Source organism: Rhinolophus hipposideros (genome assembly GCF_964194185.1).
Source record: "Rhinolophus hipposideros genome assembly, chromosome: 24".
In the NCBI taxonomy this organism is placed as follows: Eukaryota; Metazoa; Chordata; class Mammalia; order Chiroptera; family Rhinolophidae; genus Rhinolophus; species Rhinolophus hipposideros.
The window spans coordinates 7,292,845-7,306,538 of NC_138070.1; the positions used below are offsets into that span (position 1 = coordinate 7,292,845).

General features: G+C 41.8%; 1 protein-coding gene across 6 annotated transcripts; it reads right to left on the reverse strand.

Moving 5' to 3' along the window:
• Nucleotides 1-281: 281 nt before the first annotated feature.
• On the reverse strand, nt 282-13,662 carry RPL6 (ribosomal protein L6). Of its 6 annotated transcripts, none has more exons than XM_081036896.1 (8): nt 13,329-13,662; nt 6,836-6,988; nt 5,673-5,909; nt 5,484-5,582; nt 4,159-4,302; nt 3,557-3,605; nt 2,765-2,949; nt 282-2,289 (listed from the first exon to the last, which is right to left on the reverse strand). In XM_081036896.1, exons 3-8 carry the CDS (start codon nt 5,907-5,909, stop codon nt 2,137-2,139), a joined length of 867 nt encoding a protein of 288 aa, XP_080893022.1. In that variant the 5' UTR covers nt 6,836-6,988; nt 13,329-13,662; the 3' UTR covers nt 282-2,136. The 6 variants fall into 6 exon arrangements, with proteins under 6 accessions (XP_080893022.1, XP_080893021.1, XP_080893025.1 ...); XM_081036895.1 differs by having other exon boundaries at nt 13,213-13,662; XM_081036899.1 differs by lacking the exon at nt 13,329-13,662 and having other exon boundaries at nt 6,660-6,854.
• Nucleotides 13,663-13,694: the final 32 nt, after the last annotated feature.

Sequence of the window (13,694 nt, forward strand, 5' to 3'; positions counted from 1 at the left end):
ACCTGGTGAGGAGCAGAGTGGAGGAGTAGGCTGGAGAAATGGGTCCATCAAAGAGCTTTGTGGCCATAATTGTGGCACGGAAACTGTGATACAAAGCCATTAAAGGGCCATAGTTGGAAGTGACATTTGGATTTGTTTCAAAAATACACCCAAGACTATCACTACATACCTATTGGATTGGCCAGAAGTTTAGAAAGACAACATGGGGATGGAATGTACAGCACGATGACTATAGTTTATCATCACCCAAGAGAAATGAAAACAAACATCCACACAAAATTCTGTACGCAAATGTTTAGTGGCTTTACTCATAATCTCCAATAACTGTAAACAACCCAAATATCTTTCAGTGCGTGAATGAGAACAGTGATACATTGATGTAATGGAATACTGACAAACACACCTACTGAACCATGAACATGAACCAATCTCAAAGATATGCTGAGACTTAGCAGGTTGTGTGTTCTGGAAAAGGCAAAACTACAGGAATAGAAATTCTATCGGTGGTGGCCTGGAGTGGGAAGACTTGCAGAGCGTGCAAATACCGTTTAGATTTCACTTTTGTGTGGAATCTAGGAAAGGAAAACAAAACAGAAAAGACCCAGATAGAGTAAGCTGATGGAGGTCAAAGGGCAGGGGGAGTAAGGCATGGGAGAAAAAAATGTATTTTAAAACAGCATACAGGAATTTTGGTGACGGTGGTGCTTACCAAACTGTACAGATGTCGCAGAACTGCACACTAAAATGAATTTCAGCAAATGTAAATTATGTATCAATAAAACCAATTTAAAAGATCAGAGCCATTTTTCGCTTCTCTAGTGCCCAAAACTCCAACTTTGACGACCCATTATTTAGGGAGCCTGTGGGGAAACAGGCACTCTTGCACACAAGTATAAACTGGTTACCTCTACCGAGTACAGTTTGGCACCATCTATCAAAATAGGCATATAAATCCTTAACGCACCAAAAAGTAGATACTTGCTCATCTATATGCATACTACATTGTGTATAATTACAAGTGATGGAAACCCAAATACCATAGATTATACAGTAGCCCTTATCCATGGTTTTGTTTCCCGTGGTTTGTTACATATAGTCAACCATGGTCTGAAAGCATTACATGGAAAATTCCAGAAATTTATTTCCTAAGTTTTAAATTATGCACCATTCTGAGTAATGTGATAAAATCTCTCGCAGTCCTGCTCTTCCTGCCCGAGATGTGAACTACACTTGTCTGGCATATCCACGCTGTTACCCAACAGGTTAGTCAAAAGAAACCAACTATGGAGGATCTCCAACCATTGACCTTGTCATGACTCAAGTGATTCAGGACCTGAAGCAGATGACACTGCTGAGAGCTGCCAGGTCAATAGCCTAACGCTTCACCCCAATGCCTACTTCACCTCAGCACATACGGTTCTACCATCTCACCTCATCACAAAGGTTCAGTCCAGTTTGAAACCACATCAACTTTCATTACAGAATTATCCCATTATTGACCTGCTAATTTATAAACTTTACCATAGGTATGTATGGATAGGAAAACAAGTACCTACAGGATTTGGTACTATCCACGATTTCAGGCAGCCACTGGGCGTCTTGGACCACATCCCCTGTGGAGAAGAGGGGACAACTACACTATGCAGCAAAGATGGACACTTCTTATGGAATGATCAAAATACAGTGTTGTCTATGTAACAGTCTGTACAGTGGACTAAGTTTTGCGTTAAAATGGGAGGGTAAATAACTATCCTCATTTGCTGTGTATAAAACTAACGATTATGGGGGAGAAGCTGAGAGTTAGACAGATGGGGAGACATAGATATTAAATCATTAAAAGGAAGCAAAGTCTGTGGCCTGAAGAGTTTAGTACAGGTTCGTTGTGATGACTGGGAAAAACGCTCTTTTATATTGGTAGGTGTGAAGTGAAGAAGCTGAGAAGTCATACAGTAAGGAAGCTAAGACTGCTGATCTAAAGAGACGCCACACAGCTGTGACAGCCCTGTAATCCCACTCCTCTTGGAAGCGAACATGCTGTTAAACTGCCTGAGTCAAACCACATATCCAGGTAGATGTTCAAAAAAAAAGACACAAAGGAAACAGTTCAGGCATTTAATTAGGTCTTTCTTAATTAATTTAGAACACCAGTTTGTGAGGATAAACCCCATTTGTGAGAGCAAACACAGAGCGGAGGTAGCCCTGGAGCTGAGGAACAGCTTTGATTTTTGGCAGAATTTGCGAGTCCACGGCTTTCTGATCAATTTTGCGCTGCTCTGTAATTTCATATTTCTAAAAAAAAAAAGAGAAAACCATTTAAAAGTAGGGCACGAGTACCAAACTCCTTGGTTAATTAATGAACCCTACCTCACAAGTACTCAATCTCAGGAATATTTAGTAGGCAATTTTGATAAACCTTTCCTTGGAGAGCTGTGAAATATAACCCGTTTTTAATGTAATAAAAGTAGCTGCTCTTATCCTTTTGTCTACTTGAACCACACACATCAAGGATAAATGAGGGTGAATTCCCAACAGAACAGCAGCAGGAATTCAGAGTTCCATCAAAACCTCAGGATTCTGAGTTGGGCTCCCACATGCCATTAACAACCACTGGTTTTTAACAGATCCTGGAGCAGTATTATTCGCCAGATAGTCCTCATTAGTTACAACTTTAATTTTCTTTTTAAGGGTTCTTAAGCTTGTTTATTTTCACTTCTGAATCAGGGAGGCAGTGCTACCAGAGGCGACGAGAGAAACAGAAGCTCACCTCTTTCTCTGTGTTGAAGATCTCCCCTTCCTGGTGCCTGGGCTTACGCAGCTTCTTCTTTTTGAAGTAAGCGTCAGTGAGATGTTTGGGGATTTTCACACCACTGATATCAATTTTGGTGGAGGTGGCGATGACAAATTTCTGGTGTGTTCTACGCAGAGGAACTCGATTGAGGGACAGAGGTCCTAAGGGAAAAAAAGGATATAAATGAGGGAAAGGAGAAGCAATATTTAAGAACTGACTTTAGATTTGGAGAAATCTGGTGAGTTGAATTGCTAACTTTTCTCTGGATCTGAAGAAATTCCAAACTGCTCTTTTGACTGCCAGCATCAAGACCTTTTCAAGATCTGTCTGTCCAAGGTTTTTGCCCTTCAAATCTTGAGTCACCTATACAGGTTGGTCAAAATCACAGGTGCCTGATGACAAATTTAGGTTGAGCAGTTCTTTCCAAGTGGTTGAGCACTGCTTTCCAAGTGATCAGGTCACGTCTCACCTGTTCAGGGACTCTATCCTAGAGCCAACCGGCTGACCAATTACAAGCCTATGCAGGACGCATTCCTTGGGGCCAGTAGCCAACCATTCTGCATTGTAAGTGACAGTTATGGCGATATACAAACACATGAAATTTAAACACCTGCGCTTCATTAGAACTCATGTGTACATAGGGCAATGAAATGGGGCCCCGAAACTCATGGCATTAAAATTTCCAAGTAGGTAGGAGCAAAAGTGTATTGTTGCCAGTATTTTAAAAAAACAAGTTTCAGAGAATACAGAATCCAAGGATTTCCTTACCAGTCACAAGTAGCAAGCCACTGCTCAGCTGCTTCAGGAAAACCACCCTCTGTAAATTAAACAAAAATGCTGGATATTTATGCAATTAGAAACTGACTTCTGAATTAGTCAAATCACAGGTTTCTAAATTTGGTAAAGGAAATTCCTACGCATCTATATTCTGGCACAGCAGTTCTAGAAGCCATTATACCAACCTACTAACAGGGTGACACTAGGATAGGAACAATACTTTTATGTACTTGTTTTTTTTTGTTTTTAATGAGCACCCATTACTTTCAATAATAACAACAAAATCCTTTAACTCAGTAATTCCATCCCTGCAAATCTATCCTAAGGAAGTAACTCAAATACAGAAACACTTTTGGGTACAGCGATATCTGAATCATCTGAAACAAGTAATATTACCAACTCCAGGAAATAGTATAAATTATACTGTGTGGTATGGGCCAAACATATTATGCTAGTTGCTGGGCTGTTGACCCCACCCCTGCAGACTGTAGCTGACACAGGTAAAGAAAGAAATCCGACCCGGAAGGCACATACGTTATGATTAAGCTCCTCAGATACCAAAGAAGCTCCCTAAGCCAAGGTGCTCTGCTCACCTTGCCTCTATGGCGCCCAGTGAGGATGATCAGAATGGTCCCGGGAGTGATGCTGGCCCGCAGTTTTCTCACGTGCTGACTGAAGGGTTTCTTGCCATGGCTCAACAGTTTTCGAGGCACATCTTCAGTAGGATAGTATCTAGGCTGGAGAGAGTCCATAGGCCCAACTTATTGTCAGTCAAAATTTTGCTACCTACAGCCTTTTTACATTACTTCAAACACTTTATTTGCACTATTGCGTTTTCACTTATAGGTAGACTTTTAATTCGGAAAAAAAGTCAACACTTTCTTATCCTTCACATGCAAAACATAGCATGGCATCCATTTAACTGAAGGAGCTGTGTGTTCAAGCAAAGACAGAAAACACCAAGCAAATTACCTTTGTAAACTGGTGATTAAACCAAACTTTAGGGATCACATGGCAAGCTACCATTATACAATGTCGTTTAACAGTTGATTCTCAAGCTCTTTGGGGGATTGATCTTTAATGTAAATTATACTTCTCCAGAAAAACATGTCTAACATTTTGCATGTTATAAAGGAGGCACGGCTTATTTTCCAGCTCAAATCGTGTTTGTATCCTTCATATTAACATAATCCCTCCCATTTTATCCACAAAGAAAAACAAATTATACAAAACTGCTTTGATCAGGACTGCCAGTTCATTTATTATAAAAATAAGACCCAATATAAAGACTATTAAGGATGTGAACAAGTAACTAACAAGAATCTATTTCTAACATATCATTTTAGTGGACAGTCTTGCTTTTACCCCAAACATTAATACCTGATAGCAAAACCAGCTCACACAACCCATGTGACAAGGAATCCAAATACCATTTTCCCTCTGGTACAATAATCTTTAACTGTGAAGGGTATAATAAATCTGGGGATATTTCTATAACGGAAATTACAGAGCAAACCTTAAGAAAATGTTGGGTCTTATGTGTGGTAAAGAGGAGCCAAGAAACACTGCTCTAGAGGACAAATTTTCAAACACTGCTACAGTAGACAAAATGTTCTACAGGCCTGACAGTGTCCGAGGCTCTATGCATCATTTATTTAACTCTCACCACCACCCTGTTCGGCAAACCTGCCTCAGGGAAGAAACAAAAGCACAGAAAAGCAACTACACTTAAGATGAAAACAGTAAACGATAAAGCCAAGTTGCAAACCCAGAAGCCATCATCTTCCACGAGCGGGAATTCTCTGGTAAACATGAACTTCTAAAACCTGAGCGCGCGCACACACACAAAATCCTCACAGTATTCCTCAAGCTTCAACTAAAACTCCGACTCACAGTCTGTCTCTCCCCCAAAACTTACCATTTTGCGAAGTTTAACCACTCGGGTGCCACCATTCTTGTCGCCACCAACTGGTTTTGTGACAGTAGCAAGAACCTTCTCCTTCTTTTTCTTTTCAATCTATCGGGACACACACGTCACAAAAAGTCAGAGGCAGACAAGAAACTGAAGGTTAAGACACGACGGCCGGTGGTCCCCTTCACCCCTTACCCTGGACTTAGCTGCCGAGTACTTCCTCTTGTACATGGCCTTTCGGGAATACATAGCTGACCGGGAATACCTGCCGATTCCTCGGACCAGGACGGGGTTTCGGCTGCAGTGCGGCTTCCCCTTCCTAGGCGTCTTGGCCTTGAGGCTGGCCTTCTTCACCTTGCCGCCAGCATCGGCCTTCTTGGCGTCAGGTTTCTTCTCCTTAGCGTCCGGCTTCCCAGCCTTTTCGCCCGCCATCTACCAACACACGTACGTGAAGAAAAGCATTCGCCGGTCATCACGTAACAAAACGCTGACTGCCCAGACGGGTTGCCCAGCCCAGCCCTCACCCTCTCTTCACCCCTCCCCGTGTAACCCACAGGCCCTCCTCTAAACCCCAACGCGTGCCAACACCCTCATGATGGATAACTTGGGGGTGGTCTCCCCAAAGCACTACCAAGTTTTTGAGGCTCGGAAGGTATCCTAACACTTTCTAGGTGTTTGCTAAACATGCAGCGGTCAGAAGTCCCAATCCCGTTTGTCCTGCTTTGCTCATTGGAAGCGGCCACACACCGAGCCTTACGCATCTCCCCGGCCGGGAAGCAGAGGCCGGGGTTTGGAACCGGCTGCCTCTAGGGCTTTTGCTCTCCTCACATCGCCCGCGTACTGTCTCACTCAGGAAGTCGGGCTTAGGAGGCGAGAGCAGACAGTGAGCCCAAACTCGGGCCAGACTGAAAAAAGGCCCAACGCCCGAGAGGCGACTTCCGGTCGCGCACGTAGGGGAGTCGGGGAAACGGCAATTGGCCTCAGCCTCAAATCCCAACGTGGCTGAGACAAGCTCAGCGGCGTCTTCTGGACGCCGGGCAAGACACTCCAGAGCGGGCATCGTCGCCCTGGTCCGTGCGGTTCCACTGGCCTGCTACGGATCCCCGCAGGGGCCCCGTTCCTCCAGCCCAGGAGGGTAGCGACCAGCCGGAACCCCGAAACCTCTTGGGCATTCCATCTCACCCACTTCGTGCCCCACGGCAAACCCAAGCGAGAGAAATGAAGCGTCTGGGGAGCCTCTCAGTTGGCCGCGAGCATGTCCGACCCTGACAGGTGTCGACTTGATACCCTCCAGGTTCGGATGGAGAAGGATTGGGGTTCTGAAACCAAGTCTTGCAGAGAAGCGCCACCATTCTTACCTTGCAAGTTGGGAAAGAGAACTAAGGCCCCGGCTTCCGGTCTATAAGCAACCATGGGAGGAGTCGAGTCTCACTTCCTTCCGGATCTGAGGCATCATGGGAGATGTAGGTTTTTCTCTTTTCAAAGTACCGTACTTTGGAGAGCTCTTTTTCCTTATAAAAAGCGAAAGGGAAGAACATTTTGTCTGATAATGTTTCATTTTATAAAACAGTAAAATTTTCAAAGTACTTTTGGGAACCAACATAAAGTGGCAGGCTTTTATTTTGCTTACTAAGGACATTAGAAAACACTACTATTTTCATACTAAGAAAATAGATGGATGAAGGATCTAATCCCCAATAAATTGAAATCTTTCCTATGAAAGGCTAGTTGGGAAACTTACACGGACATTTTCTCCACAGTTGCCTTAACGCCTATATTCCCTAATCAGACTATAGACCATGCTCAATGGCGGAGTGTCAGAAAAGCTAGAGTTTAAAATGAATAAAATATGCTCCTGGTTCTCAAAGAACACACATTCAAGGGAAAAACAAACAGAAAAATGAAACATTATAAGTTATTTCTTCTGGGAGATTTGGGATCGTTTTGAGGTGCGTTTTGTGTAGGATTTGGAAGGATAATTACAAATCTGACAGATGCAAGTGGCAATTGGGATAACAAATGCAAGCGGCACGGAGGCACATAAGAGCATGCTTGTTCATCACATCTCCAAGCATTTCTGGCCACTTTGTAGTCTGTTTCTTTATTTCTAAAATGAGGGTAACAATAATGCCTACCTCACAGGGTTTTAGGGAAGATTACATGAGTTAATATAATCATTAAGAACAGTATCTGATGCGTGGTAAGTGCCAGATAAATGTTAGTTCTTGTTATCACCACCACCACCACCATCAACATCATAGTTGTTAATGAGATCTTGCTATGTGCCAAGTATTCTGTTAAAGTTTATGCACCAGGGATAATAAGAGAAATATTGTATGCTATGCACCTAAAACTGTGCTGTGTGCCTTGCTTTATCTCATTTGATCCTTTCAACAACCTGTGAAGGATACTATTGTGAGGAATCTGGGCCTGAAAGAGGTTAAGTAACTTGTTCACAACATGGATCTGATTTCAAAGCGTGCCTTCTTAACCATCAGTCTGTAAAGACTGAAGAGATGACTAATGAAGATGAATAAGAGAGATTTTTGCTCATGTTAGAATTAAAAATAAGAATAATTAAAAAAATAAACAACAGAGGGACAGGGGTTGTCACTGTGAGAGGGATATAAATGATAAATGTCTAACTAGTACATTGTTTTGTGCACCTGAAACTACTAAAAATTGTTAAAATAAATAAAATAAAAACCAGTAAAAAATAAAATAAAAAAATAAACAACATCGTATATCTTATACATTTTCTTACTGCATCAAAGTCTTTAAGGAAATAGGTACCCTTTGTGATAGGTTTTGGCTTGAATTTTCCATTCTCTTCCACTTTCTTGTTGTGCTGGCTAGAGCTTGTCACCTCAATTTTCTTCAGGTTCAAACCACCTGCTTTGTGGCTATGTCCCTGGAAATCATGTAGCCCTTTTCTGGTTCTGGTTGACTGAGGATGCAAATACAGGGGTCAGATGCCTCTGAAGGCCTCGGGAATTTCAGTGAAACCCTTCAGACTACAGTGGATGCAGAGTTTCGATGCCTGCTAAAACATGAGGCTTCCAAACTTGTCTGCCTTCCATACATATTAAGGATGAATGTGATCTGAAAAGACTGTATTTTATGCCAGTTCAAGGTTATTCACTATCCGAGGCAGACAAATGGCTCAGTTGGTTAGAGCGCGAGCTCTCAACAACAAGGTTGCCGGTTCAATTCCCACATGGGATGGTGGACTGCATCCCCCTGCAACTAAAGCTTGAAAACTTGGAGCTGAGCTGCACCCTCCACAACTAGATTGAAGGACAACGACTTGGAGCTGATGGGCCCTGGAGAAACACACTGTTTCCCAATATTCCCCAATAAAATAAAATAAAAAATTATTCACTGTCTAGATATGTAATCTCAAGGACGAGTTTGGGCACTGCTCTTTTTTGAGAATGGGAATGTCAGCAGCTTTATTTGTTTAGCTTTCTGAGCAAGGCCCCTCTTGATATTGCTACTTCAGAAAATGTATAAGAATGAATGAAGTGCAGAATTGCTTACTTCAATCCCTCAAAAATGCTGACAATCTCAGAAACTTTCACCTAGTAAATGCCACAAAGTATCTGTGAAATGACATGTCATTGAAATAAAAAGATCAATGTACTCCCTCTTGTGTTATGTTGTGGTATTGTCAAACTTACCATTTATTAATTGGGCAAAATATAATCAATATACTGTAGGTAATAGTTATAAAGTAAACAGTAGGTGCTTGGTTCTGCCATATATAAAATACTCGTAACTTTGTACAGTTATTTATTAATTATAAAGCAGACATTTTTGCAGACACTAAATCATTTTATTATAAGTCTCAAAGCAACGTCCATGAGAGGTATTAGTTTAAGGTGAAAACTGAGGCTCAATTACAATAAACGACTTATCCAAGGTCACACATATGCTTACATTGACTCATGTCTCTCTGTGTCACAGAAAGACAGAAACCCAGTAGGCAGTTGTGCTGCAGAAAGGGTACTGTCCTTGTAACCGGAGGGTCATTTGCTGTATGATCTTATAAGTCTCTGCACATGAGTTTTCTTACTTATAAAATGGGGATGCTATTGGCAATATTGATAATACTTTCTTAAATGTTAATGTTAAGGTCAACATGGTGATTCACTCACTCAATAATTTTATCATGAAAAAGTTCATGGCAGCACTATATTAGTACAAAACAAAACAAAGCCCTTGAAATAATTTGAATGTCCATCAACACAGGAATTGACTAAACAATGTACATTCATACTATGGAATATTATGCCGGTATGAAAATGAATTTCATCCAAGGGTGCTGTCTAGCATGGTAGCCATTAGCCAAATGTAGCTACTGAGCACTGGAAAAGTAACCAGTTCACATTGAGATGTGTCGTGAGTGTAAAACACACACTGGACTTTAAAAGCATAAGAAAAGAAGAATATAAAATATCTCAATAATTGTTTATATTTACTGGTTATATGTTCAATGATAATATTTTGATATATTGGGTTAAATAAACATATTATTCAAATTAATGTCACCAGTTTCTTTTTACTTTTTAAATGTGAATATTAGAAACTTTAAAATTACACATATATTTGCTCACATTATATTTGCATTGGACAATCAGTGCTGATCTAGCCGGATGTCCATTATATATTAAGAGAAAACATTAAATCACAAAGATATATATTTGTATCTATTTCTGTATATATATTTTATCTATTTCTATATATATATCTGTATATACATACATACATATACACACATATACACAAATGTGTGTATATCTAAATATATACATATTACAAACCTATATATACACATATTATGAATTCATTAAAAAAATAGAAAAAAATCCCTACATATGTTACATATGTGAGTGACTGTGTGTGGGATCTCTGTGTGTGTGTGTGTGTGTGTGTGTGTGTGTGTGTGTAGGTATAGAAAAAAGTGTGGTAGGATACACACCAAACCATTAACCGTGTTGGGGTTGCCATAGGGGGGATGTAGCCACTAAGGAGCAGAGGAAATTACTGTTCTTATTTGGATTGTTGCAACACACTTGTATTGCTTTTGTAGTGAAGAAATAAATAAAAATAAAACATCTCTAAATGAATTTCTTAAGCTTGTTATATGCCAGGTACCATTACTGTGTAGGCTCTGGGCATATGAAGATAATGTCTGTTTTAAGAGCAGCTCATAATCTAGGGAAAGAGGCAAAAGACTCAATCAACAATGACCTTGAACTATGTTGGGGGCTGTGAGAGGATAAACAGGCAGCCCAAGGCATAGTGGGGAGGGGGTCTCTATTTTATTCTCAGGATGTGGTCAAGGGATGTGGACAGAGAATGTTTTATGGAATTTCTGATTGAGTTGGAACTGAATCTTGCTTGACACTTAAGTTTTCCAGATGAAGAAGGGTTTGAAGGGTATTCCAGACAGAAGAAATAACTTTTGGAAGACAGAGACGCAAGAAATAGCAAGAGGCATTTGAAAATGGTCAGGTTATGCGAAAGAGTGGGGGTAAATGAAACTGTGTGGGTATATTCCATATCTAGAAAGGCTTTTAGTCTAATGGGAGGATTTTAATTTAGTTTTAAAGACTTTGAACCTCCCTCATAGAAGCAGAGAATGATGTGATTAGATTTTTATTATAGAAAGATCCTTCTTGCTGCAGAGTGTACAAAATATAGGAAAGACTGGGGAAGCAATGGTTTCTGTGCTCAAAGAGCTTAGTTTACTTTGGAAGAGACATGATAAACAGCATTTATCAAGTGCTTACTTTGCCAGGCACTGTTCTGGGTATGGCAGATCCTAAAATAACGTCATTTCATTCACTGTCCTTTCCTAACGTTCCTGAGAATAAAAAGTCTATTCCCAATCACGGCCACTATCTGTGTGGAGTTTCCATGTTCTCCCCATGTCTGCGTCACATTTATTTCAATGTTTAATATTAAAAGTATTTTGGGTCTTTATTTAGAAGTGTGGTGTTTTTGTGACCAGAAATATTCTCTCGGAACTTAACACTTGTTTCTATCAATTAGCCTATGATAAAATTGGTTTTGTTACAGGTCATTTGACTTAAAGTTGCAGTTTCCAAGAATGAATTGACGACATTAAGTGAGGACTTACTGTACTCCACAAACATTAACTTTTTTTTTAAACATTAACTCTTTTATTCTTTGGAACCTATCCTACGGGGTGTGTGGTATTTTGATCTCTCCATTTTACAGAGAAGGAAACTGAGACAGAGTAAAGTAATCTAACATAGAACACCCAGGCAGACAGGCTGAGCTTTGAAGATCAAGAATTTAATCCCCCGTATTATACTGTGTCTTCGAGTTATAATGGAGTACGTTTGGTTCTAAGATAGGAGAGGTGTCTTGGGGACCACATAACCTGGTCTGGGAGAATCACAGAGGGCTTCCTAACCCAGAGGAGACGACTTCGAGTCTGAGATTTGAGGCATAAACTAGAGTTCATGGAGAAGAGGGGTCAGGAAGAACCCTCCAGGGAGGGGGAGCATCTCAGCTGGGAGAGGAAATGAAAGTCATTCAGCACGACTGGGTCATGGGGAATGAGGTGAGTGACAGGGACAGGGAGGGCTGGTGCAGTGAGCAGGGATCAGGTCAGGAGGGTGTTAAATTTTTGTTGTTGTTCCTTTTTTGCTTGTCCTAAAAGCAGTGAGAAGCCTTTGAAGTATTCCAAGTTAGGGAGTGACTAGATTTGCATTTTAGATTATTGTCGCTATTATGTGGAGAATGGATGGGACAGGGAAAGCCTGCAGGCCTGAGATCAATTAGGATGTTGTCTGAGTCGTCCAGGTGGCTAAGATTTAGGGAGAATATGAGAATATGGAAAGAAACAGGTTGAGCAACTTCTTGCTGAATGCTATTACCTAAAATAAATTTGCATATATTAAAGACAATTTTTTTTGTAAGGAGCACATTAATGCTGAAGCAGTTAGCACACTGTCTGAAAGTTCTTTGTACAGGAGCGAGATGGGGATCATTGGGAGGATTTTGGAGCTACCTAATGTGGGTTGAATTCACTCACTAGATCTGTGGCCTTCAATGAGTCACGTGCATTCATTAGGTAAAAACTCTACCTTTTTGTGGTCCGAATGACCATCACCTACAGCCTTGAATACCCCAGTATTTTCGTATTCTGGTCTTTCTGATACTGGCCTTGCCCTCTTGATCCAATTCCTCACGGGGTCCCCAAAGTCATACTTTAAAAACACATTATATTCCTCCTCTGCCGAAAAAATCTTTCAAGGGCTCTCCATTTCACTGTTCATTTAAGTAACCTACAGGATCCTCTACCATTTCTCTCTTTCTCATCTCCTGCTACTCTCCTTTCACCACCAACTCTCCCTCCAGCGGGAGATTTCTTCACTGCTTTTCAATAGGAGGCAGCCTCCAACCTCAGAGGCTTGCAATGCTACTCCCCTCCCTTATTTCCACCGACTGCTCCTGCATCTGATCTTTACTCCAATCCCCAGTGAAGCCTTCCCTCACTACTCTATTCCAAACGAGACTGTAAAGGGCTATTTGGAAAAGACAAGCAGGAGGGGAATATTGCCATGAGTATTTTACTTATCTCGACTACCGTAGCTCCTCCCAGAACACAGGAATTTTTGTCTTTTCACTTCCCTGGTGTGTCCCCATAGTCGAAGACAGTGCCTAGCAGACAGAAAACCCTCAACGCACGTTCAATTACCTTGATAAGACAGCTAACAATGACAAAACGCGAAATCGGCCAGGCCTGGCTCTAAGCCTTTTCCATGTTCAATCCTCACAAGGTTCCCACGAGGAAAAGACGATGACTATCTTTACCTTACAGACACGAAGGAATGGAGGACACTGAGGCTCAGAGAAATTGAGCACCTCTCCCAAGGTTACACAGCTCGTGAAGGGGAGCGGCGATTTGAGGACTGAAATGAATGACACCCGACTTGGCAGTCGGCGCAGGAAGGAGGATGGACACCGTGGGAACGGGAGCTATCGCTTTGCGGCAGCGCGTACGACGCTGAGCGCGCAGCTCACGCCCCGCAGCCGAGGTCTAAAGGAGGACGTGCAGGTACTTTGGCAACTGCGAGGCGGCGGCTCCATCGGGCCACCGCCGACCCGCCATCACCAGCCGCGGCTGGGCGTCCCGCCGCCTGGAAGCAGGAAGTGGCGGGGGCGTCGCGCGGGGTGACG